Source organism: Eurosta solidaginis, chromosome 1, assembly GCF_040869045.1.
Source record: "Eurosta solidaginis isolate ZX-2024a chromosome 1, ASM4086904v1, whole genome shotgun sequence".
Lineage (NCBI taxonomy): Eukaryota > Metazoa > Arthropoda > Insecta > Diptera > Tephritidae > Eurosta > Eurosta solidaginis.
In genome coordinates this window covers 43,011,265-43,034,896 of record NC_090319.1, presented here as the reverse complement: position 1 = coordinate 43,034,896, position 23,632 = coordinate 43,011,265, and the positions used below count along the sequence as shown (strand labels likewise).

Here is a 23,632-nt window from a genome sequence, read left to right as displayed (position 1 = left end):
CGATGGATTCAAGAATAGGGCTGACTACGCGCACACACTTGTAACCGAAATTCGCTACACATACACACGCATATGATTATGAGAAACGCATAAACTACAAATATACATGTATGTATATAGCTAAGTAGGAGATATGTACAGCAGTTCTAGCAGGCGAAACGTCTAGACTGAAGTAGAAATATGCGAATGAAGCAGCAGAGAGTAGAAAAGAGCGCAAGCTGAGTAGTCAAAAGATCAGTTTGATTTAAGCACGCTATCAGTTGCGAAGTGAAGTTTAATTGCGAAGTACTTTCAAAGTAGTCTAATAAAGACCATTTTGTAATACAAAATATTGGTGTGTTTTATTCAACAGTTTAGCGATACGAACGTAAGCAGAAGGTTGCAAATAAGCGGAATTTCCCTAAATTCGTTACAATATTTACAAATCTAAATGTCTTCATTAATTTTATACCTTAGAAGCAGTCATAAAAATAAATGGGTACGAGAGTAACTTGATATACTTAAATAAGATACTACTTTTATTTTTATATTTTCATAATATAATTCTTATAATGTATTTGATTTTTTTATACTCTTTTTATTTATGTTAAGTATTGTTTAATGTTTGTTTCAGCTGTTTCTTTGTGTAATTGCTTAAACATAGTAAAATGGTTTTTGTTGATTTTCCTTTTTAATTGTATTATGTGTGTAGGGTGCGCATGCGCATACTTAAATGTACCATAGTGTCGTTTTATTTTTGAGAAAACACGCACAAAAAAGACAATAAGCAAAAACCACAAAGTCAAACGCTTTTTGCTAGCAATAGTTGTTTGGTTGTTTGTTTTACAAGTTCACTAAAGCAATTTCAACAAATTTATTACGGACTTCAACTTATGATTTTGTCTCTGACAAAACGTAATTACTCATCAATCACATTTACATACTACAATATTAATTAGTGCAGCCGGAGGATTACATATTTTATCTTAAACATATTACCACTGGTGTAGTGTTTTTTTTTTTTAATTCAATGTAAGTAAGAGTTATGCTGGTAAACAGTTTTGAGAGTGAAAGAGATGCTGTTGCATATATGTGACCCGGTCTATGAAAATGTGGCTTATGACTCAAACAAGAAATTGCGAGAAACAGCTGTTAACAGCTGTTTTTTTTTTGCGATAAACAGCTGTAAACAGCTGCTTTTTATAAGCTTTTATTTACTTTCCCTTGGCTGTTGTTTGTAATCAAACCTTTCAAGTTAAATTTGATACACTTCCCGGTGTCCGATTGAGCTGAAATTTTGCACACATGTATAACTCCGATGACAATGCAATATTACTTTGCGAGAATTCGATAAATTAATCGATAACCGAGTTATCGGTAAAGACTTGTGTTCACAAGGGAATCAAATTCTAAGTCCTTTGTTTAGAGGGATGGTGAATAACCTACAGCGGCTCAAGAACGAGGTAACTTCGCTTTGTTTGTGTATACAACGAACGTAGAAGTTAGGCTGTTATTCCTCAATGTTCCATACTTTTCTGCGCACTTGATTTTGTTTACTGAACGCGACATAGGCAAAATCACAATAAAATATGGTTTTAAGTTAGTTAGCACTGTTTGACACAATTTAATATGTGCTCACTGTCAAAAATGCTTCAACTAAGTCACACTTTATTTCGATTATGAATATGCCCCAATATATTCGCATCATGATATAAAAAATCGTGTACTCATATTCAGTCAGAGTTATTTAAACGTAGTGATTCGTATCAGTAATTTGGTTGAGAGTCTTTTTCATCCTGACACCGCGTTAGCGTTGAACGCGAAAGATCTGACAACCGATGATGCTGATATTCGAAGTGAAGCCACTTTTGGCAAACACATACGATATATTTTCTTGAAAATATGTATATTCATATGTATGTATGTATGCATTTAACGTTTTGTTGTTGCAAGAACACGTGAATGTGTGTATACACATATATACAAATTCATTTGAATGAGTTGAACAAAGCATGGGGCGCATTCCAAAAGCACAACTGCTGGCAAAGTTGATAAGTGATAACTTCTTGGAACGCACAGTTGCAACTTTACGACAAATTAGTGAGCATACAAATTTTCCGCTCTATTCACTTAACGTTTTTACCGATTGGCTGTTGACAGTTGGCTCAACGTATCGTTTCAAAAGCACACTTTCTTTCACTCAGCTGATAACTGATTATTAGCAAGATCAATTAATTGATGGAACAAAAAACAATGATCAGATTGATGTTAATAATATAATACAAAAACAAAACAGGAGGTCTTCCAAAAGAACTAGAATTATTTGTTGGTGCTAAAGTTATGTTGAGATCTAAAATTGACGTTGCTAAGGGACTTGTAAATGGAGCAATAGGTCACATCACAGAAATTATATGGCCATATTACAGACGTGCTCAACTATACCATAACGATATACCATCGGTTCGCGTAGACTTTAGTAACGATGGCGTTCACATAATACAGCCTAAATCAGTTCAATTTCCTTCACAATTTAATCACGGCACAGCTGAAAGAAGAATGCTCCCGATTGTCTTGTCGTGGGCTTCAACTGTGCACAAAATGCAGGGAACTACTGTAGATCATGCTGTTATTTATCTAGGCTGCAAATTATTTGCTGATGGTCAAGCTTGTTGCTTTAAACCGAGTTAGGTCTTCAGCAGATCTTCGAATCGAAGAACTTGACTGTTCAAAGTTGATTTCGAAGAAACCTTGTAATGTTGATGCATTAAAAGAAATTGATAGGATGAGAAATTTTACAAATAACTAAGTAAAGATTACATAACTAATTTAAACAATATTTTACCCTACTAAAAATTAAAAAAAATTGATATTTAAATTAAATTTAAGAAAAAAGCTGTTCTAAGAACAAGCTTTTATTACTTGTTAATAAAACGAACTAAAAAGTAAAAAATAAAATTAAAGAAAAAAAAACTTTTTTAAAAATAAGCTTTTATTATTGGCTAATAAAATTAATTAAAAAGTAAAAAATAAATTGACTGCAAAGAAATATAACACTTTATAAGTTCATTGTAACCTATAACGATAATTAGGCTTTTTCGTCTGCGACAAAAAAATTCCATATTGTACATAATTATATATTTTTAACATTAAAACTTTACACCTAAATTATTAAATCTTACTATTTATATCACAGTCCTACTTGTTCTAATAAAAGCGTTTTAAGGTGCGTCCACACCAGTAACAAAACGTGTTACAAACTGTTTTATAACCAGTGTTATGTAACTTGTTAGAAATTCAACTGAAAAATGTTGTATAACACGATGTGTAACTTTTTTTCTGTTTTTATAGCAGGTTACATGTTACCCAGAGGCTGTCGGTAAAGATCAAAGGAATTAGATAACTTGGTTGTATAACATCGGCCATCGTGGTGTGATGGTAGCGTGCTCCGCCTTCCACACCGTATGCCCTGGGTGCGCACCCCGGGCAAAGCAACATCAACATTTTAGAAATAAGGTTTTTCAATTAGAAGAAAATTTTTCTAAGCGGGGTCGGCCCTCGGCAGTGTTTGGCAAGCGCTCCGAGTGTATTTCTGCCATGAAAAGCTCTCAGTGAAAACTCATCTGCCTTGCAGATGCCGTTCTGAGTCGGCATGAAACATGTAGGTCCCGTCTGGCCAATTTGTAGGGAAAATCAAGAGGAGCACGACGCAAATTGGAGAGCTCGGTCTTGGGAGGTTGTCGCGCCTTACATTTTATTTTTTTATAACAAGTTGCAATTGTTTTAAAACAATTGTTATACAACTTTGCTATTTCGTTACCGGTGTGGACGTACTTTTAAATTTTGATGGTATAATTAAGAACATTTAGGACCTCCTTTTCTTGCTATCACAATGTAACACGCTTTTATTAGAACAATTAGGACTGTGATATAAACTGTAAGATTTAATAATTTAGGCGTCAATTTTAATGTTAAAAATATATAATTATGTACAATAGGAATTTTTTTGTCGCAGACGAAAAAGCCTAATTATCGTTATAGGTTACAATGAACTTATAAAGTGTTATATTTCTTTGCAGTCGATTTATTTTTTACTTTTTAGTTAATTTTATTAGCCAATAATAAAAGCTTGTTTTTAAAAAAGTTTTTTTTTCTTTAATTTTATTTTTGAGTAATAAGCCACCTTTTCATAGACCGGGTCACATATACAATGCAATTCTTAATATTTTTTGTGAATCATGTAGGGTTGGGTCAATCGCTTGCTATGCTTTTTTGAGCATTAAATCAATGCTATTTGAAATAAGAAATGGAACTGAAAAAGAATTCCAGGATGTTGTATTCACCATCTAGCCATTACGATGCGCACATTTTTTATTTACTGGCATACCTTAATTGGTGTAAGGAAAATGTTTCTGGAGATAATGACAAAATTTGCTTTTAAATTTCTGTGTTTCAAATCAATTAAATTGTATGTTTATTTTTATTGTTGGACAATGACGACGACTACGATGCCAATTGTTGTTATCTGTAAGCGTTGATGTTACGTAATGCTACATATAATTGTGTTGCCAATCAAAAATTACACTGATAATCATCTCCATTAAGGTACATACACATTTTATTAATGTAGTTGAATTTTTATTTTATTTTTTCTTTCTTTAGTATTAATGCTTTTCTTCTACAAATTTCAATTAAATCTTATTCTGAAAATGCTAAGCGCAAGAAAGTAAGTTTTCTTTTATTTTGTTGTTGTTCTACAAAAGCGCTATACTAAAGTAGTTTATATATGTATATATATATGCATTCGACTTATTTAACAACAACAACATATTGTGCAATTTAGCCATAAAAGTATTAATTATGCTAGCAATTAAATTGCTAAAAAAAATTATATTAAAATAAAATTTCAATTCTTTTAGAAGCACACTTTTAGCAGATCTACGCATGTTTCAATAAGTAGGTAATCTCCAAGGGCGGGGATTCGACTGGCATATGTATGAACGTGCAGCTTATTTTTTGCTTTATTTATTTTCTTTTTATTATTGCAATTTTTCAGCAAAAAAAACACACAACTTACACACAACTGAACAAAGATGTGCATGAATGTGTATGATGGTTTTTGTATTTTTTTTTAATGTATTGGATATTATGGTATTTTTTGTGTATAGATAAGTATTTATATGTATGTTAAATTTTTAAATATTTTTTCTTCGCGAAGTTCATATTTGTATTTATATCTCAATAAAACATTGTAGATGCTGTAGTTGCAGTTAACGCTCCTGCTGCACCACTAGCAGCTGCTGCACTTGATTTGCGTATTGTAGCTGCTGTGGCTGATGGCTAGTCGATGAAACTTTGTTCAACGCAAGCTTTCACTCGCTTCTCGTATTCGCGACGATTCTCTTTATAGAGTTGAGCAGCTGTGGAATTAGCTGGTGAATTGGGATTGGGATCACTCAATAGAGACTGCAAATAAAATGAAAATGAAATTAGTTTTATGTGAATTGAACAAAGCGAACCAAATAGACAGAGTTCGGGTTAATGCAAATATTATATACCCGTGGTAACTTTATTTAATTTAAATTTTTGTTATGACTACAAAAATACTTCACGAAGTTTATGGTGAGTGCTGCCGAGATAGAGAGCCTGAATCATGTGCTCCTTTTAAGATTTGTTTAGCCTATTATACGAAAGACTGAAGCCCACCGCTGACCAACTATCAGGACAGTTTCTGACTTGGTAATATACAATACCGGCAACCATGGTGGTGTGGGGGTGGCGTGCATACCTACCACCCTGAATGTCCTAGGTTCAAGGGTAGTGAAAAGTAACATCACTCACCCCAGCGGGTTAGGGGGTCAGAATATACCCGCGGTAGGTATGTATGCCTGTCGTAAGAGGCGACTAAAATACCAGATTCAAGGGGTGGTGTAGCGCAACCCTTCAGGTTGCCAGCGCAATATACAGCTTCTCCAAACCCAATTGTCAACCTCACCTATCCGCGGCGAATCCTTTTTCACTAACAGACGAGGCTCTGGCGACCCCAAGCACCCCATGGAACTTGGGGTGGGGAGGGAGCGATGGCCTGAAGGTTTAATGTGGCCATATAAACGTTCCCGAGATGGTCGGGCTAGCACCTTAATGGTGCTGTGTTACCGGAGCGCACCGGATCTGTATCCGGCAAAGGACCATCACATCGATAACACTCCCCAAAGCCTTCGGGGAGCAACCTTATCGCTACAACAACAACAAGTAACATCACTCCCTTTAGAAAAGTATTTTCAATGAGAAAATAAATTTTAAACAGGATCGGTCTGCTTACTATCCCGAGTGAATTTTTTACATAAACAGATTCTCAAAGGGCATAAGTTCCGTCTCGCCAATTAAAAAGTACCTCGACCAAAATCCCCAGTTTATTCGCCTCGCCAAACCTGATATCACCGACTAAATCATCGGCGACCTTATTTACAACATGGACGTCCCAAATGTCGAAAATTTTGAACATCCACATCAATGGCACTACTCTTGCTGGCAGTACTTGGGATAAAGATAAAGAAATGCTCATTACCACTTACAAAGCAATTGGCCAGCCGGTTGCATGCTACGCGTCCCCGATATGGTCGCCAAGCCTAAAGACTACTCCCTGGAAGAAGCTACAGGCCTACCAACATAGTGCTCTCAGAACCGCCACGTGTTGTTTTCTTATGTCCCCAGAACACCATCTACATAATGAGGCGAGAATACTTCCCATTAGGGAGAGAAATAAAATGCTAACCAAACAGTTCCTATTGAATACTCAGAAACCTGGGTATCCCAAACAGACATCTGATTGATAAGTCAACACCGCCCAGGGTCATAAGGAGTCATCTCGGTAAGCATTATAAGGAAATACGGCACCTGAGAACACAGCCGCATGAAGCCAAAAAACACAAGTAGGTCTCCAGTGAACTTTACAAACAGGCGTCGGACATCTAGGCCAGGAATCGCCCAGTGAATCCTGTACAAAAAGAACAATACCCAAAACTTGCAGAAGAGGAACGCACACTCCCTACGGAAACGCGAGTCACTCTAGCTCAACTTCGATCTGGATACTGTAACAGGTTAAACTCTTACCTATCCAGAATCAACCCCGACATACAAAACATATGTCCTGCTTGTAACGTGTCCCCACATGACACCAACCATCTCTTCAACTGTACTGTGAAACCAACGCCTCTAGCACCCCTCTCATTATGATCCACCCCTGTTGAAACAGAAAGTTTCCCTGGACTCCCGTTAGAGGATATTGATGACAATTTCTGATCGATCGCACCTACTGGAGGGGACGAAGCACTGCTACAACAAAAACAACCAAAATCATCTCGTAGATATAGATATGTGTATATATTGCGCCATGCATTTATTTTTTAAGTATACTATCTTCCAGATTTTTTACAATGCGCCAAATCCTGCCAAAATGATAATAAGAAAATCAACACGCACAATCTTTTTATCGACTTCAGAGCTTTTGGCAGCGCGAGCCCGCAACGGAGGCTCATCATGATGCTTTATGCGGCCATAGAAATAGTTCAACGAATCAAAAGTAAGCGGGTATCATAATATGTGAATGGATGAAGCGGTAACTGCACGCATTGTTGATGTCAGTAGTTAAGGGCGAAATTTATAAACAAGTGCCTTACCTCTACATTAAGCGATTCACATGGACCTGTGATCTAGAAAATTAAAAAACTTTCGACGTAAAGATTAGATAACCACCTAGATTGGTGGCGAGGATAATGGTTTCATATTTCACTTGGTGTGATGATAGGTGCTCGCCTACCAGAAATCTCCTGGGTTGAAGTCCATGAACAAGCAACATAAAAAATTTATAAAACTTTTTAGAAACGGAACCACCACTCGCCAGTATTTTGGCAAACACTACGTACTGCGAATTCGTGGAAAAATTTAGAAATCTCGGGGGCCTACAGCGCCTTGTACTTATTTAGTTATTCCACTTCTGAATTATGATTAAATACATTTAGCTTTATATGTACATAAATATGAATCGAGTATGACATTGCATTTTTGATATGTTCAGAATTTCGTGAACGTTGAAGAAAACCTAAAACTTGATGTACCTTCGAAGCAACTGATTATATAAAAACATTAAGGGCCATGTTACTCCTTTGCTTCAATCTCGTTTGTAGTGCGCATCAGTATTTTAATTACAATACCTAAATACCAGGACTGCTCACTAATTTACCGAAAGATTCCACAACAAAAAATGGTCATAGCGGAGCTTCACACATGAAAAACTCCCGGTAAAGTTAACCACACGTGAAAACGTATTTATGAATTGCGTAAGGCAGTATGCACCAATAGAAATAAGCACGGACATTTATACAAATTTTTGTACAACATTCATATTTCTTATAACATTTACTTAAGGGAAAGCCTTAAAATTTTTATATATATCTTGATTATGTCGTTACAAATTTCCTTTCCATTCATAGGATAATGATATAGATGATAGAAATGGAAACAATGAAAAAACAAGCACCTTGGGTAGAAAAATATTATTTACACACCTGTATTGATGTTAAAATTGCTGAAACATCATATGTGGGACTCCATCTATTTTGCAAAATATCCAAACAAATTCCACCATCTGCATAGACGTTCGGATGAAATACTTTAGATACAAATCGAACAGTTGGCGGTTTATTTGGATATTCTTCCGTAAATTCTATTGTTAATTTAAAAGTGCCATCTTCGAACGGGGTGTCGTGTGGACCAAAAATCACAGCATTCCAAATCATAATATTGTTATCTGTTGGCGCTCCAGAAACTCCAGTTGGTGGATCTTCTTGAAGTCTGCAAAAAATAGAAGTTAACATTTATTAAAGCTCCCTTGTGTATTATGAAATAAGTATTACGCATAAATCGTATAAATGCGTGTATTCAATATATATTTGTTTAGGGTGTGCACATTCTGAAAATTATGAAAGACACAAACTTTCGTAAATAATAACAAATAATAAATGTTTAATGATTTTTTTTTTGTGCAAATTACGAAACAAACATTTAATTATTAGCTCTTAAACGCCTTGCAGCCATTATTAGCTGTTACTTATGTGATTGCAACGCCATAGAATATCAAATCATCTACCACATATTGTTGTTGTTGTTGTTGTAGCGATAACGTTTCTCCCCGAAGGCTTTGGGGAGTGTTATCGATGTGATGGTCCTTTGCCGGATACAGATCCGGTACGCTCCGGTAACACAGCACCCGCTAGCCCGACCATCTCGGGAACGGCCACATTAAACCTTCAGGCTATTCAGGTCTATCACCTATTCCCTCTTGTCTGTTGGAACGATAGCACAGACAGGGACAGGCTGCTGAACTGAGCACTCTAACATTTACTACGACAAGCCATTTCGTTAAAGCAAGACGACGGAGATTTCTGGAAGTTCTTGCTAAATTTTTGACTTCCATATAATGCCTCCTGCTTTTATTCGTATCTAGCAGTTTTGGGCTGTAAAGTGTTAAATATCATGTGTAAGCCGCAAAACTATTTTGCCTTCATCGCCACGAGGTATGAGCGCTGCGACTGATATTCAGACAGAAAAGCAAGAAGTGAGCCAGAAGGCGGCCACCGTGGTGTGATGGTAGCGTGCTCCGCCTATCACACCGTATGCCCTGGGTTCAACTCCCGGGCAAAGCAACATCAAAATTTTAGAAATAAGGTTTTTCAATTAGAAGACAATTTTTCTAAGCGGGGTCGCCCCTCGGCAGTGACTCGGCAAGCGCTCCGAGTGTATTTCTGCCATGAAAAGCTCTCAGTAAAAACTCATCTGCCTTGCAGATGTCGTTCGGAGTCGGCATAAAACATGTAGGTCCCGTCCGGCCAATTTGTAGGGAAAATCAAGAGGAGCACGACGCAAATTGGAAGAGAAGCTCGGCCTTAGATCTCTTCGGAGGTTATCGCGCCTTACATTTATTTATTTTTTTTTAAGAAGTGAGCCATTGTTTGATTGCATTTCAAGCAGTAAATTATTTAAATTTAGTTTTATCACTGAAAAGAGAAGTCTGTCGGCTCACTATGGGGCTTTATACACAAAAACTCAGCTCTTACGTTGGCTTAGTCTTAATCAGAAAATATTTTTATCAGTACCCCTATTATTGAGTTAAATTTCAGGTGAAAAGCGCACCTGGTGCATTAGTTCTTAATATTCCATTTCTGAATTATGAGAAAACCCATTTACTTGAACTATTTAAATTTGCATGCAAATGTGGATTAACTGTATGATACTCTATGTACATATCGCTCATTTGCTGCAACGTCGTCATAACTCAAAAAACATGACTTTTGAGTTAATAACATATAAACGTACCCAATATCATGATCTATGTTGTATAAAAAAATCTTCGTGATCAGTTAAAAATTTAGCACGTGGTATAAAAATGAAAATATGCCTTTATATGCGCAACATATGGCAGTTAAAATCTTTGAATTGCTCTCCTGGAAAATTGTGTTTTTTGAGTTATGACGACGTTGCAGCAAATGAGCGATATATGGTCGAAAATTTTCGAACGAGGAAAACTCAAAGCGTGCTGTATCGTAACAACTTGTAGAAGCTTTAAAAAACTTTAGTCAACTTAGATATTTCGGATATACGTATGATAAAAAATATAAGTGTGACCGTTAATTAAATACAATAATTTTGACATTAAATCAAATAGCTTTAAAATGAAACTTGCTTCCATCAAAAAAGTTAAATCATAAAATGAATGGAGTTTCTAACTATTTTTGCGCGCTCTGCGAAATGGTCAAATCATTGTTTTGCAACAAAAAATGATACAGAGAAATTAAAACATTCCAGCGCTCGATCTTTTTACATATGTATCTTAAAAATCCATTTACTGTGTATATGCTATGCTACCCTTTGAAAAAATTATAAAATAGGAAATATATACAAACGTATTGAATAAACAAGTTGCACAAACATTAGTCACTGAACCCATAAGCATATGTGAAAAAGAATGTACATATAAATTTAGATATAGCATAAGGAAGCAGGAAAACAAATTTCAGAGAGAAATTTTAAGATTCATCATACACATATCCGTGTTAATGTAACTACAAGTGTACATTCATATGTTTTTCGGATTAACAAATACATAGTATATAAGCATATAAACAAAAATTGCAGTAGGCAGACTTATTAGAATCATGGCAGACATACTTAAATAAATAATGACAAATATTTGCAAATAATAATGACAAAGAAATATTAAGCATTAAATTTGTAGACGCATAGAAGATTTTCAAAAAGTGGCATATGCACATCAGTATGACTTAAAGATGTTATGAATATTTGCAATTGCATTTCCTAATACAAATGATTCGCATTTGCTTCAAATAAATTATTTTATTGGTATGAATCTCGTTTCAGAATAAAATATCGTCCTTTCTCATTATATCTTGATCAAGAACTCATTTAAAGGAAGGGATTCAAGTGTAATACTTTCAAGGTGTCCCCAACGCAATTTATATCTTCTCAAACCAAATTTTCTACCTCACCTACTGGTGGCGAATCCTGTTTGTTTAGCGAGCGTTCACGGAAGGAGGTGGCTGGCCGACTATGAAGATTCAAATCTTTCCCGATATGGTCGAGTAGTATCTTTAAGATGCTATTTTCCTGAACGTACCGGATCTGTATACAGCAAAGAACCGTTTATAGAACTTCGGGGAGTCTCCTTATCGTTGCAAGGAACGATGTATATAAAGGCCTATAATCCCATAGTTAATTTGTTTTATTGAATTAGCGTGCGCCTCGTAATATCGCTTGTACATATGTATATGGTCAGACCTATGAAAATGCGGCTAACAAGCAAACACGCCAAACATGCCAGCGTAGCTGATGATGAAATATATTACTGCATACTATATGGTCCGTAATTTTTTTCAAAAAAATATACTGAAATTTATAATGCAGAAAATGGAAATAGGAGGAAAATGTAAAAACGTAATTTATGTTTGCTCTTAAAGTGATCGCTGTTGCGTTTTGCTTCTCCAGAATAATAGCCGTGGTAAAACCTGCTACCTTCTTTAAAAAATGTGTATAAGAGAATGGGGTATTATCGCATATGATGGATTTCTTACTTACTTACTTACTTAATTGGCGCTTAATAGTTTAAACGGTTATGACCGTCCAACAAGGTGCGCCAGTCGCTCTTTCTCTCTGCCAACCGGCGCCAATTGGTCACACCAAGGGAGTTTAAATCGTTTTCCTCCTGGTCTTTCCAGCGGAGTGAGGGCCGCCCTCTACCTCTGCTTCCATAGGCGGGTTCCGATAGAAAAACTTTCTTGGCCGGAGCGTCATCTTTCATTTGCATAACACGGCCTAGCCAGCGCAGCAACTGCGTTTTAACTCGCTGGACTAACTATGTTGATGTCTGCGTAGAGCTCTTACAGCTCATCGTTAAATCTTCTTCGGTACTCGCCATCGCGTAGAGGTCCATAAATCTTTCGAAGAACCGCTTCATTTGGTGTTGTCATGGTCCATGCTTCTGCACCATATAGCAGGACGGGAACGATAAGTGACTTGTAGAGTATGATTTTAGTTTGCCGAGAGAGGACTTTACTTTTCAATTGCGTACCTAGTCCAAAGTAGCATTTATTGGCAAGATGGATTATTCGCTGGATTTCAGAGCTGATGTTGTTGCTAGTGTTGATGCTGGTTCCCAAATAAACGAAGTCTTTTACTATTTCGAAATTATGGCTGCCAACAGTAGCGTGGTTGCCAAGGCGCATATGCGCTGACTCTTTGCTCGATGACAGCAGGTACTTCGTTTTGTCCTCATTCACCATCAAACCCATCTTTACCGCTTCTTTCCAGTTTGGAGTAAACAGAGCTAACAGCGCGGGTGTTTAGGCCGATGATATCAATGTCATCAGCATATGCCAGTAATTGCACGCTTTTATAGTATATTGTTCCAGTGCGGTTAAGTTCTGCAGCTAGTATAATTTTCTCCAGCATCAAATTAAAGAAATCGCACGATTGGGGGTCACCCTGTCTGAAACTTCGTTTAGTTTCGAACGGTTCGGAGAGGTCTTTCCCAATTCTGACTGAGCTGATGGTTTTGCTCAACGTCATTTTGCACAGCCGTATAAGTTTTGCGTGGAAGCCAAATTCATAGCGGCATATAGGCACCTCCTTTTGGTGTTGTCGAAGGCGGGTTTAAAATCGACGAAGGTATAATGTGTGTAGATTCTTTTTTCGCGGTTTTTTCCAAGATTTGGGCATTGTGAAAATCTGGTCGATGGTAGATTTACCAGGTCTGCAGCCGCACTGATAACGTTCAATCAGCCGATAGTTGGTGCAGTTTGCAGTATCCCCCTTCTTGTGAACTTAAGATTCCAATCGTCGTCCGCCCATATTTTAGGAAGAAGCTGTTGCACGCGCCTTACCAACTCTTCGCTGCCTTATTTGAATAGCTCCGCAGGCAGTCCATCATCGCCCGCGGCTTTGTTGTTGTTCTGTCTGGTTATTGCTATTCTGACTTCGTCATAATCGAGTGGGGGGACATTTATTCTATCATCATCGATTTCGGGATCGGGTTCGTCATCCCTGTGCGGTAAATCGCTTTCTCTATTTAGGAGAGCAGAGAAGTGTTCCCTCCATAATGTAAGTAATTCCTGGACATCAGTTACAAGGTCGCCGTTTTCGTTCTTACAGGAGTTTGCCATGGTCTTAAAAGCGGGCGTTATTCCTGGTGGCTAGCAGCTCAAGCTCCTCGCACTCACGCCTTTCTGCCTCTGCTTTTTTCTTCCTGAAAAGGCGGATGCATTTCACCTCATAATTCATCTCATGCTTTCCTTCGCGTAAAGTAGTGGAGGTAGCTCCACCTGAGGCCATGAACCAGTACCGGGTGAGCCCTTTATTCAAATTCGGGAAAGGACTGCTCTTCTTCTATATTCGCAACATTTTCCTAAACTTTCGAGAAGCGTGGTTGCAACTACAATAACCGCAAAACTACTCAATTGAATGTCTACTTTTGATGACGGAATGCAAATTGAATAAGAGTAATTGTTAGAGTTTCAGATGAGCGAACTTATTTTCCACTAGACACCTGTAATGATTACGAATTATGCAACCCCCAGCGGGTTTAGGGGGCTTAGAATATACCCGCGGTAGGTATGTCTGGCGCAAGAGGCGACTAAAATACCAAATTGATTCAAGAGGTTGCCGGCGTAATTTATGGCTTCTCCAACCCAATTATCAATCTCACCTACCCGTGGCGAATCTTGTTTTTTTAACAGCAGAGGCTCTAGCTAAACCAAGTTCCTCATTGATATAGAGGGTGGGAAGGGGGTTAGGGGATCAGAATATACCCGCGGTAGGTATGCCTGTCGTAAGAGGCGACTAAAATACCAGATTCAAAGGGCTGTGTAGCGCAACCTTTTAGGTTGCCAGCGCAATATATAGCTTCTCCAAACCCAATTGTCAACCTCACCTATCCGCGGCGAATCCTGTTTCACTAACAGACGAGGCTCTGGCGACCCCAAGCTCCTCATGGAACTTGGGGGTAGGGAGGGAGGGAATGGCCTGAAGGTTTAATGTGGCCACATAAATCGTTCCCGAGATGGTCGGGCTAGCACCTTAATGGTGCTGTGGTACCGGAGCGTACCGGATTTGTATCCGGCAAAGGACCATCACATCGATAACACTCCCCAAAGCCTTCGGGGAGCAACCTTATCGCTACAACAACAACAACAACAACAGGGGGTATAGCCTAGATGGTTTCATGTGGTCATACTAAATCGTTCCCGAGATGACCGGGCTAGTACCATTAAATTCGATAACACTCCCAATGGCCTTCGGAGGATAATTTGGAATCATAATAGAATACTGAATCAAACAAAAGTTTTAACAAAATAATTTTTTTATCGTTCCATCTATCAGTTTTAACCAAGTCGCCGGCTTAAGGCTGCCCCACAACTCTTCATATTTTTATATATAACCTTAAACTATTGAAGTAAAAACGCTTCCATTAAGCTCGTGTATTTCAATTAAGGAAACGTTAGATTAGTATTAAGAAATTACAATGATCGCAATATCGCTAAGTTAGTCCATTTTTTTTTATCCTGTTGGCGAAATTGGGGCCTCATTCTGTATTACGAAACTAACGTTCGTATTGCCACAGATACAAATTTCTATTGTATTTGCCCTATGTTAAACGATGGCAGCAGATCATTTAACACTTGCTTTCGACTTCTTGTTTGACGTAAAGGCCGAACGAAAATGGTTGAGAATACAATTGCTGGACGAAGTCGTTTGGAGGCGAATCGTTCGTCTGAGCTATAGTTCGCAATACAGAATGAAACCCTTAATATTTAACACAGTACATAAATCTATTATTAGTTTTGTTGTTATTCTTTGGATTCTCGCAAGTATTCCGCGGTTAGCATAGCCTTGATTAACATGTAAATAAGTATATACATACAGATTAACACTACAGCCTATTTCAATGAAAGTTCCATGACATTTCGTGAAAATAGCCAAAGTCCTTGTATGTAGATAAATTAATAACAAAACAAGTAAGGAAGGCTAAGTTCGGGTGTAACCGAACATTTCATACTCAGCTGAGATCTTGGGGACAGAATAAGGGAAAATCACCATGTTGGAAAATGAACATAGGGTAGCACTGGAATGTGTTTGTTGACATGGGTATCAAATGGAAGGTATTAAAGAGTATTTTAGAAGGGAGTGGGCCATAGTTCTATAGGTGGACGCCTTTTCGAGATATCGACATAAAGGTGGACCAGGGGTGACTCTTAGAATGTCTTTGTACGATATGGGTGTCAAATGAAAGGTGTTAATGAGTATTTGAAAAGGGAGTGGGCCTTAGTTCTAGAGGTGGACGCCTTTTCGAGATATCGCCATAAAGGTGGACCAGGGAAGACTCTATAATGTGTTTGTACGATATGGGTATTCAATTAAATGTATTAATGAGGGTTTTAAAAGGGAGTGGCCCTAAGTTGTATATGTTAAGGCCCAAAATGTGGGCCAGGGTGACCCAGAACATCATCTGTCGGGTACAGCTAATTTATTTATATAGTACGTATTACCACGAACAGTATTACTGCCATGACTCCAAGAGTCCAAGAGCTTTTTATTTTGCCCTGCTGAACTTTTTCATTTTCTTCTACTTAATATGGTAGGTGTCACACCCATTTTACAACGTTTTTTCCAAAGTTATATTTTCCCTAAAAAAACCAATCCAATCACCATGTTTAATCCCTTTTTTCGTATTTGGTAGAGAATTATGGCATTTTTTTTCATTTTTCGATATCGAAAAAGTGGGCGTGGTCACAGTAGGATTTCGCCCATTTTTTAATACCAAGATAAAGTTAGTTAAAAAAATAAATAAATGTAAGGCGCGATAACCTCCGAAGAGATCTAAGGCCGAGCTTCTCTTCCAATTTGCGTCGTGCTCCTCTTGATTTTTCCCTACAAATTGGCCGGACGGGACCTACATGTTTTATGCCGACTCCGAACGGCATCTGCAAGGCAGATGAGTTTTCACTGAGAGCTTTTCATGGCAGAAATACACTCGGAGCGCTTGCCAGACACTGCCGAGGGGCGACCCCGCTTAGAAAAATTTTCTTCTAATTGAAAAACCTTAGTTCTAAATTTTTGATGTTGTTTTGCCCGGGAGTTGAACCCAGGGCATACCGTGTGATAGGCGGAGCACGCTACCATCACACCACGGTGACCGCCGATAGTAAAGTTAGTTAGTTATTTATTTATTACGGCTTAAAGCCTAATTCAAGATACAAATAATACTATTCAATCTTATTTATTTATTTATTTGTTAATGTCAACACAGACAAAAAGCGGTCGACTACTGAATATAAGATACAATACATATAACAATGAAAGAAAACATAAGCGTAAAAAACAAAATTTAAAGTAAAAACTTAAATAATAAACAATCAAATTAATTAAGTTAAATTTTAATTAATACATAAATCAAATCAAAAATAAAGATTAGTTAAAATTAATATTGAAATAAAATTGACATCTTATTTAAAAATCTTTAAAAATATCATGCCAGACGTGAGAGTATTTCCTTACGGATAGCAGCAATCGAATACTCAAAACTAATGCAGTTGTACAGTTCGTTATAGCGCGAGCACCAATTGCGAAGAGGGCTATATTTGGCAAAATTACGCCGTATAATAGGTAAATGAAAGAGTACATAGTGTCTTGTAGTTCTCGCAGGAACGGAAAAATTCTGTCTGCTTACAAGGTCAGTGGAGTCTATCTCACCAATAATCAGTTTATGAAGGAACATTACCCCGAGTAATGTCCTTCTATTCTCTAAAATTGGCAAACTAATGAGATGAAGTCTATTTCTATAAGGTGGAAGATGTTGATTTGATTCCCAGTTAAGACCGCGAAGCGAAGATTAGAAACTGCTTCTGTACCGATTTAATCCGATCTATATGATTTTTATACCCCGGGGACCAAATACAGGAACAATACTCAGGTATTGGGCGAACCAAAGATGTGTAAAGGGTCTTGGTTAAATAAGGATCATCAAATTCTTTAGCCCATCTTTTAATAAATCCGAGTACACCCGATGCCTTGTTTACAATAGATGAAATATGCATGTTAAAGCTCAATTTCGCATCAAAAAGAACACCTAGGTCACATACTTCAGATATACGCTCCAAGGGAGCACCATCTAGCATATAGGATTTTAAAACTGGGTTGACTCTGTAAAATGTCATTAGTTTACATTTGCAGCAGTTCAAAACTAGAAGATTTACTGTACACCATAATTGAAATGAGTCCAAATAGGCCTGAAGTAAATCCAAACGGGAATAGTCAGAAGGCAAGTATGAATAGCATAGTTTAACATCATCTGCATACATTAGAACACGGGAATACGAGATAACCATTGGTAAGTCATTTATAAAGAGGGTAAAAAGTAATGGACCCAGATGGCTACCCTGAGGCACACCAGAAGTTACTTCTATCGACTCTGAGAGACTGTTTTTGAACATAACTCGCTGAGTTCTATTTAAGAGATAGCTGCGAAGCCAAAGTAATAAATTATTCGAAAAACCCAGTAAGTCAAGTTTATGAGTTAAAAGCTCATGATTAACAGAATCAAATGCTTTGCTGAAGTCGGTATAAATAACATCGGTTTGTTTATTGGATAAAAATCCAAACAAGTTGGTTGTGGTTGATCTTCTACACACAAAACCATGTTGGTTGGGTGATAATAAAGAAGTACATGCATATTGAATTTGGCAGGTGATGATCTTTTCAAACATTTTAGGAATATCCGAAAGTTTAGCTATGCCCCTGTAGTTCTCGATATTGGACCTACTACCTTTCTTATGTAAGGGAATAATAAATGATTGCTTCCAAATTGAAGCGAATACAGAAGATTCAAGAGATAGTGTAAATAATTTAAGGATCGGCTTAGATAAGTTGACAGCGCAAAACTTTAGAACGCAACTAGGAACGCCATCTGGACCCGGAGAGGTAATTGGTTTCAACTCCAGAAGACTCTTCAGAACAGTATCTATATCTATGACAGGAACCAGAATACAATTAGAACTTTCTAAGGTGTAAGGATAGAGATCCGATTGAAAAAGTTGAGATGAATAGGTCGACTTAAAGTATTCAGCAAATAAGTTGGCAACATCATCATCCGAGCTTGAGTTCTTACATCCATAGGCCAAAGCAGATGGAAATCCTGAGGTTTTTCTCTTAGAATTGACAAAACTAAAAAATTGTTTCGGGTTGTTAAAAAATTGAAGTTACACCGATTTAAGTAACGTTTATAGCACTGCTGATTAAGACGATGAAAGTTGATCTAGCAACTAAATATTTAGAAAAATCGGAGCATGATCCTGATATTTTAAAACGTTTGTATAGCCTAGATTTAATATTATATAGTCTTACAAGATGTCTTGAGAACCACGGGGGTTTGCCCGTTCCAGTATTGCCATGACGAAGAGGCACACAGCATGCAAAGAAACCATCGAAAGAAGAGAGTTTTACAAAATTCATATAATTTTGCCTTAAAAACTAAGATTTCATTGCAGTTTTTAATTTCCAATGGGAGCTCGTTGTAACCCTTAGGCCTTTGTAAAAAATGTTTTGCTTATCTATTTCTGTTCGAAAACATGGCAATTTAAAATTATGTCTATTTCTAGTATTTATATTGTGTGTTTGCTCCACTAGAACTACGTTACTACTTAAATATTCAGGTACATTTCCTTGTTTTATATTAAATATCAATTTCATGGTATGAACTAAGTTTAGGAGAGAGGGTCCCCAAGCGGGTTAGGGGGTCAGAATATACCCGCGGTAGATATGCCTGTCATAAGAGGCGACTAAAATACCAGATTTAAAGGGCTGTGTAGCGCAACCCTTCAGGTTGCCAGCGCAATATACAGCTTCTCCAAACCCAATTATCAACCTCACCTATCCGCGGCGAATCCTGTTTCACTAACAGACGAGGCTCTGGCGACCCCAAGCTCCTCATGGAACTTGGGGGTGGGGAGGGAGGGATGGCCTGAAGGTTTAATGTGGCCATATAAATCGTTCCCGAGTTGGTCGGGCTAGCACCTTAATGGTGCTGTGCTACCGGAGCATACCGGATCTGTACACATATGTCCACGTATGCGATTAGCTCAATACCAGTTTTATCGGTTCTTGTAGTATATCGTTCACTGCGACAGCTTACATGAGCGAAATGAAACCTTCTCTCTGCCTAAGGCTTTTTGTTACTGTCTTGAGGAAGGAAATTTATCTCAAACCAAAGACTTCCGACAGGCAAAACTTGCTGGAGGCGAACTATGCAAATGTATTTGGGCCACTATTTCACTGACCTATGCACCATATACCATGCTTTCTAGAGTTTGCTAGGCTTGAATGAGGTGCTGGCAGTTTAGAGAGGTCGGTAAATCTAAACATATGCGCTCATTGCCTAGCCTCACCATTTATTATATTATTTAAGCGGCAACTGCACGGATGTTTCTAAGTGTGAACTGTAACGCGAAGGAAAGTCACATACAACATTTTGCCTTATCTGCTGATACTTGCGTTGTTGTTGTTGTTGTAGTAGTGCTTCGCCCCATCCAATAGGTGCGACCGATCACTAATTTTTTCTCAATATCCTCTAACGGGAGTCCAAGAAAACTTGCTCTTCCAACATGGGGGGGAACATAATGAGAGGGGTCTTAGAGGCGTTGGTTCCACATTACAATTACATTGCAAGCGGGGCATATATTTTGTATGTCGGGGTTGATTCTGGATAGGTAAAAATTTAACCTGTTGCAGGATCCAGAACGAAGTTGAGCTAGAGTGACCGCGTTTCCCTGGGGAGTATGCATTCCTCTTCCGCCAGTTTTTGGTACTGCTCTTTGAGCACTGGATACACCTGGCAATTCCCGGCATAAAGGTCTGACGCCTGTTTGTGAAGTTCACTGATCACCTGCTTGTGTTTTTTTTTTTGCTCCCTAAGGCTGAGTTCTCAGGTGCCGTATTTCCCCATAATGCTTACGGAGATGGCTCCCCAAGCCCCTGGGCGGTGTCAGCTCATCAATCAGATGTCTGTTGGGATGCCCAGGTTTCTGGGTATTCAAAAGTAACTGTTTGATTAGCATCTCATTTCTCTCCCTGATGGGTAGTATACTCGCCACATTATGTAGATGCTGTTCTGGGGACATAAGAAGACTGCCCGTGGCGGTTCTGAGAGCAGTATTTTGGCAGGCCTGTAGCTTCTTCCAGTGAGTAGTTTTTAGGCTTGGCGACCATATAGGGGATGCGTAGCATGCAATCGGCTGGCAAATTGCTTTGTATGTAGTAATGAGCGTTTCTTTGTCTTTTCCCCAAGTACTGTCAGCAAGGGATTTGAGGATCGTATTACGGCTGCATGCCCACCAAAATGTAGATCTTGATCAAACGTCACACCCAAGATTTTGGGGTGTAGGACAGTCGGTAGCATAGTGCCATCGACGTGGATGTTCGAAATGGTTAACATTTGGGACGCCAATGTTGTAAATAAGGTCGTGGAGGATTCAGTCGGTGATAATGGCAGGTTTCGCGAGGCGAAACAACTGGAGAGATCAAGGAGGTAGCCGTTTACTCTGTTGCAAAGCTCATCGATCTGTGAGCTTGGACCTGTGGCCATTATTGTGCATTTATCGGCGTAGGAAACGATAATAACGCCTTCTGGTTGCGAAGGTGGTTTTGATATGTAGAAATTAAACAAAAGTGGGTATAGGACACCACCCTGTGGCACCCCTTGTTTAATTCTTCTTGGTTTTGATGTTTCGTTTCTAAATTGCACCGATGCCTGCCGACCACCCAGACAATTTGCGGTCCACCTTTTAAGACATGGAGGAAGGGTAGACCCTTCCAGGTCTTGCAGTATCGTGCCATGGTTGACCATATCAAAAGCTTTTGATAGGTCTAGCGCAACGAGTACTGTTCTATGGAGGGGGTTTTGATTTAACCCGCAATTTATCTGGCGGCTAGTGGCATTTAGCGCGGTGGTGGTGCTATGGAGTTTTCTGAAGCCATGCTGATGACAGGCTAGCAGCAAATTTACTTTGAAGTAGGGGAGCAAAATGGCTTCAAGCGTCTTGGCTACTGTGGATAGGAGAGATATCGGGCGCTAAGACTCTCCTATGTTAGCTGGTATCCCAGGCTTTAGTAGCGGGATCACCTCGGCCATTTTCCATTTTTCGGGTATGACAAGGGTGGAAAGAGACAGGTTGAAGACATTTGCTAAATATTTGCAACCCTCTTTCCCTAGGCTTGATAATGCCAGGTTTGAATGGATGGTTTAGCATGAGTGGTTGAATTTAAGTCCAAAGACCTTCACATAATTGTAGTCAAAAAATTAAGTAAAATTTATGATTAGAAATGAAAATCACGTGTTTTCCTTATAAGCAAATTTGGGGGCATCAGCCTCTTTAAACCCCCGGTTGTGACTACTTGGCTAAGCCCACTAAATGGAGCATAGAATACGGTATTAACATGTACATAAGTTTGTATATAACAACTAGGAAGAAATTAAAAGAGGAAGTAGCAAATAAAACAAGAAACTTAACATGTAATTAATAATAAAGAGCTATTAGGGATAACAATTGCAATAAATATTGAGCCATCTTACGAAATAGTACATATTTCATATACTACATAAATATATATCTATGTACGTTAGTACAACAATTTAATTACATATATAAGTACACTTTTCAGACATTATTCGCAGAAACGAATCAAAGTCATGACGTTGGGCGGAAATTTCGGGAGCTACATAAAATCAAACAAAATTGTTTAAAATTTTGTAAAATCACAATGCCAATGTCAGCGCTTTTGTAGATAAATTAAAATGCAAAATATAAAAATAAAAATAAAAGAAAAATTTGTGTATATATACGAAATGGTGAGCAATAAGTAACAAAACACAAAAAAGAAATAAATGTACGTAGAAAAATATCAGACGTAATTTTTCGAATTTTTTTATGCAAATCTTTCTATACACGATTTCTTTTGCGCATTTTTAAAAATCACAATTTTGATTTTTACCTGCATATGTACATACGTCCAAACGATATATACGTTTGGAAAATTGGGCACAGCACCACCTCTCAAATAATTTGAGGTCATCACCAATTAATTTGCTTACCTTTTAAAATCTCTCATAAGACGCCTGCGAGCGGGTGTTGACATTTTCTTTTTTAAATATAGCGATACTACGCTTTATTAATCACGAATTTTATAATTTTTTCAACAAAATTTTAACTGGGCAACGAAATTTTTTCCTTATTACACGAACACAAGTTGAGATCGTTTCGTTTTTACTTTTCTGTAATTCTGCTTTGTCCTCTATTTTTACTAGTGTGTGCTACCACCGTTTTCTTTGTTTCGTTTCTTCTCCTTCACTTCTATATTTATTTATGTTTGTGTGAATGTGTAAATGTATAATTTTGTTGTATTTATCGTCGTCATACACTGCAGTAATTGCTTTTGTTTTTATATGCACGTTCCTTTTGTTAACGCATTTAATTTTTTACTAAAAATCAATCAAATAAATTGACAAATCACAAGCAATCATTATAATAAACAGCAGAAAAAAGCGAAAGCACACATCGCCAAAACTGAACCCACGATGTGAAACTTCTGCTGACTGTTATTGTTGCCAGCACCACAAAATTAGTAGACAAAGTCAACTGGTTTAAACACTTGTCAACTCATCAGCTGACTGCAGGCAATTTATCATTCGTATGAATGAGATGACAATCTGTTAAAAAAAAAATTCAAAATTACTTTCGGACTTACATACAGCTAGTTTTCTCTTACCAAATACTTGTACCAACAGTGACTCACTCAAGCAAAAATCTTTTCTCAAAGAGATCTAACCTCTTTGAATGCACTTTCCACAAATATCAATTTTGCGTACTACTCGTTATTCAGCAATTTAACAAACGACTTTATTAACCTTTCACTTCAAACGATGCCAGCTAAATAATCTTCAATGTGTTTTGTAATTAAAAAAAGACACTTTTATCAAAATATATAAATTTGTAAGACAAAATGCAACGAAAACTTCAAACCACTGCTGGCAGTGCTA

At 37.7% G+C, this 23,632-nt stretch overlaps 1 protein-coding gene across 1 annotated transcript; it reads right to left on the bottom strand.

The window, feature by feature from the left end:
• Positions 1–491: 491 nt before the first annotated feature.
• On the bottom strand, positions 492–23,632 carry Ubc6 (ubiquitin conjugating enzyme 6). Its single transcript, XM_067788088.1, has 4 exons — positions 23,362–23,632; positions 22,688–23,302; positions 8,544–8,829; positions 492–5,442 (listed from the first exon to the last, which is right to left on the bottom strand). Exons 2-4 carry the CDS (start codon positions 22,729–22,731, stop codon positions 5,317–5,319), a joined length of 456 nt encoding a protein of 151 aa, XP_067644189.1. The 5' UTR covers positions 22,732–23,302; positions 23,362–23,632; the 3' UTR covers positions 492–5,316.

Bases quoted from the DNA above. Each gene is read 5' to 3' on its own strand.
- Ubc6 (XM_067788088.1), bottom strand. From the start codon at position 22,731: ATGTCAACACCCGCTCGCAGGCGTCTTATGAGAGATTTTAAAAG. The intron at 8,830-22,687 runs GTAAGCAAATTA...TATTTTTTGCAG, and splicing joins CTTATGAGAGATTTTAAAAG to ACTTCAAGAAGATCCACCAA. The intron at 5,443-8,543 runs GTGTGTAAATAA...TTTTATTTGCAG, and splicing joins CAATTTTAACATCAATACAG to TCTCTATTGAGTGATCCCAA.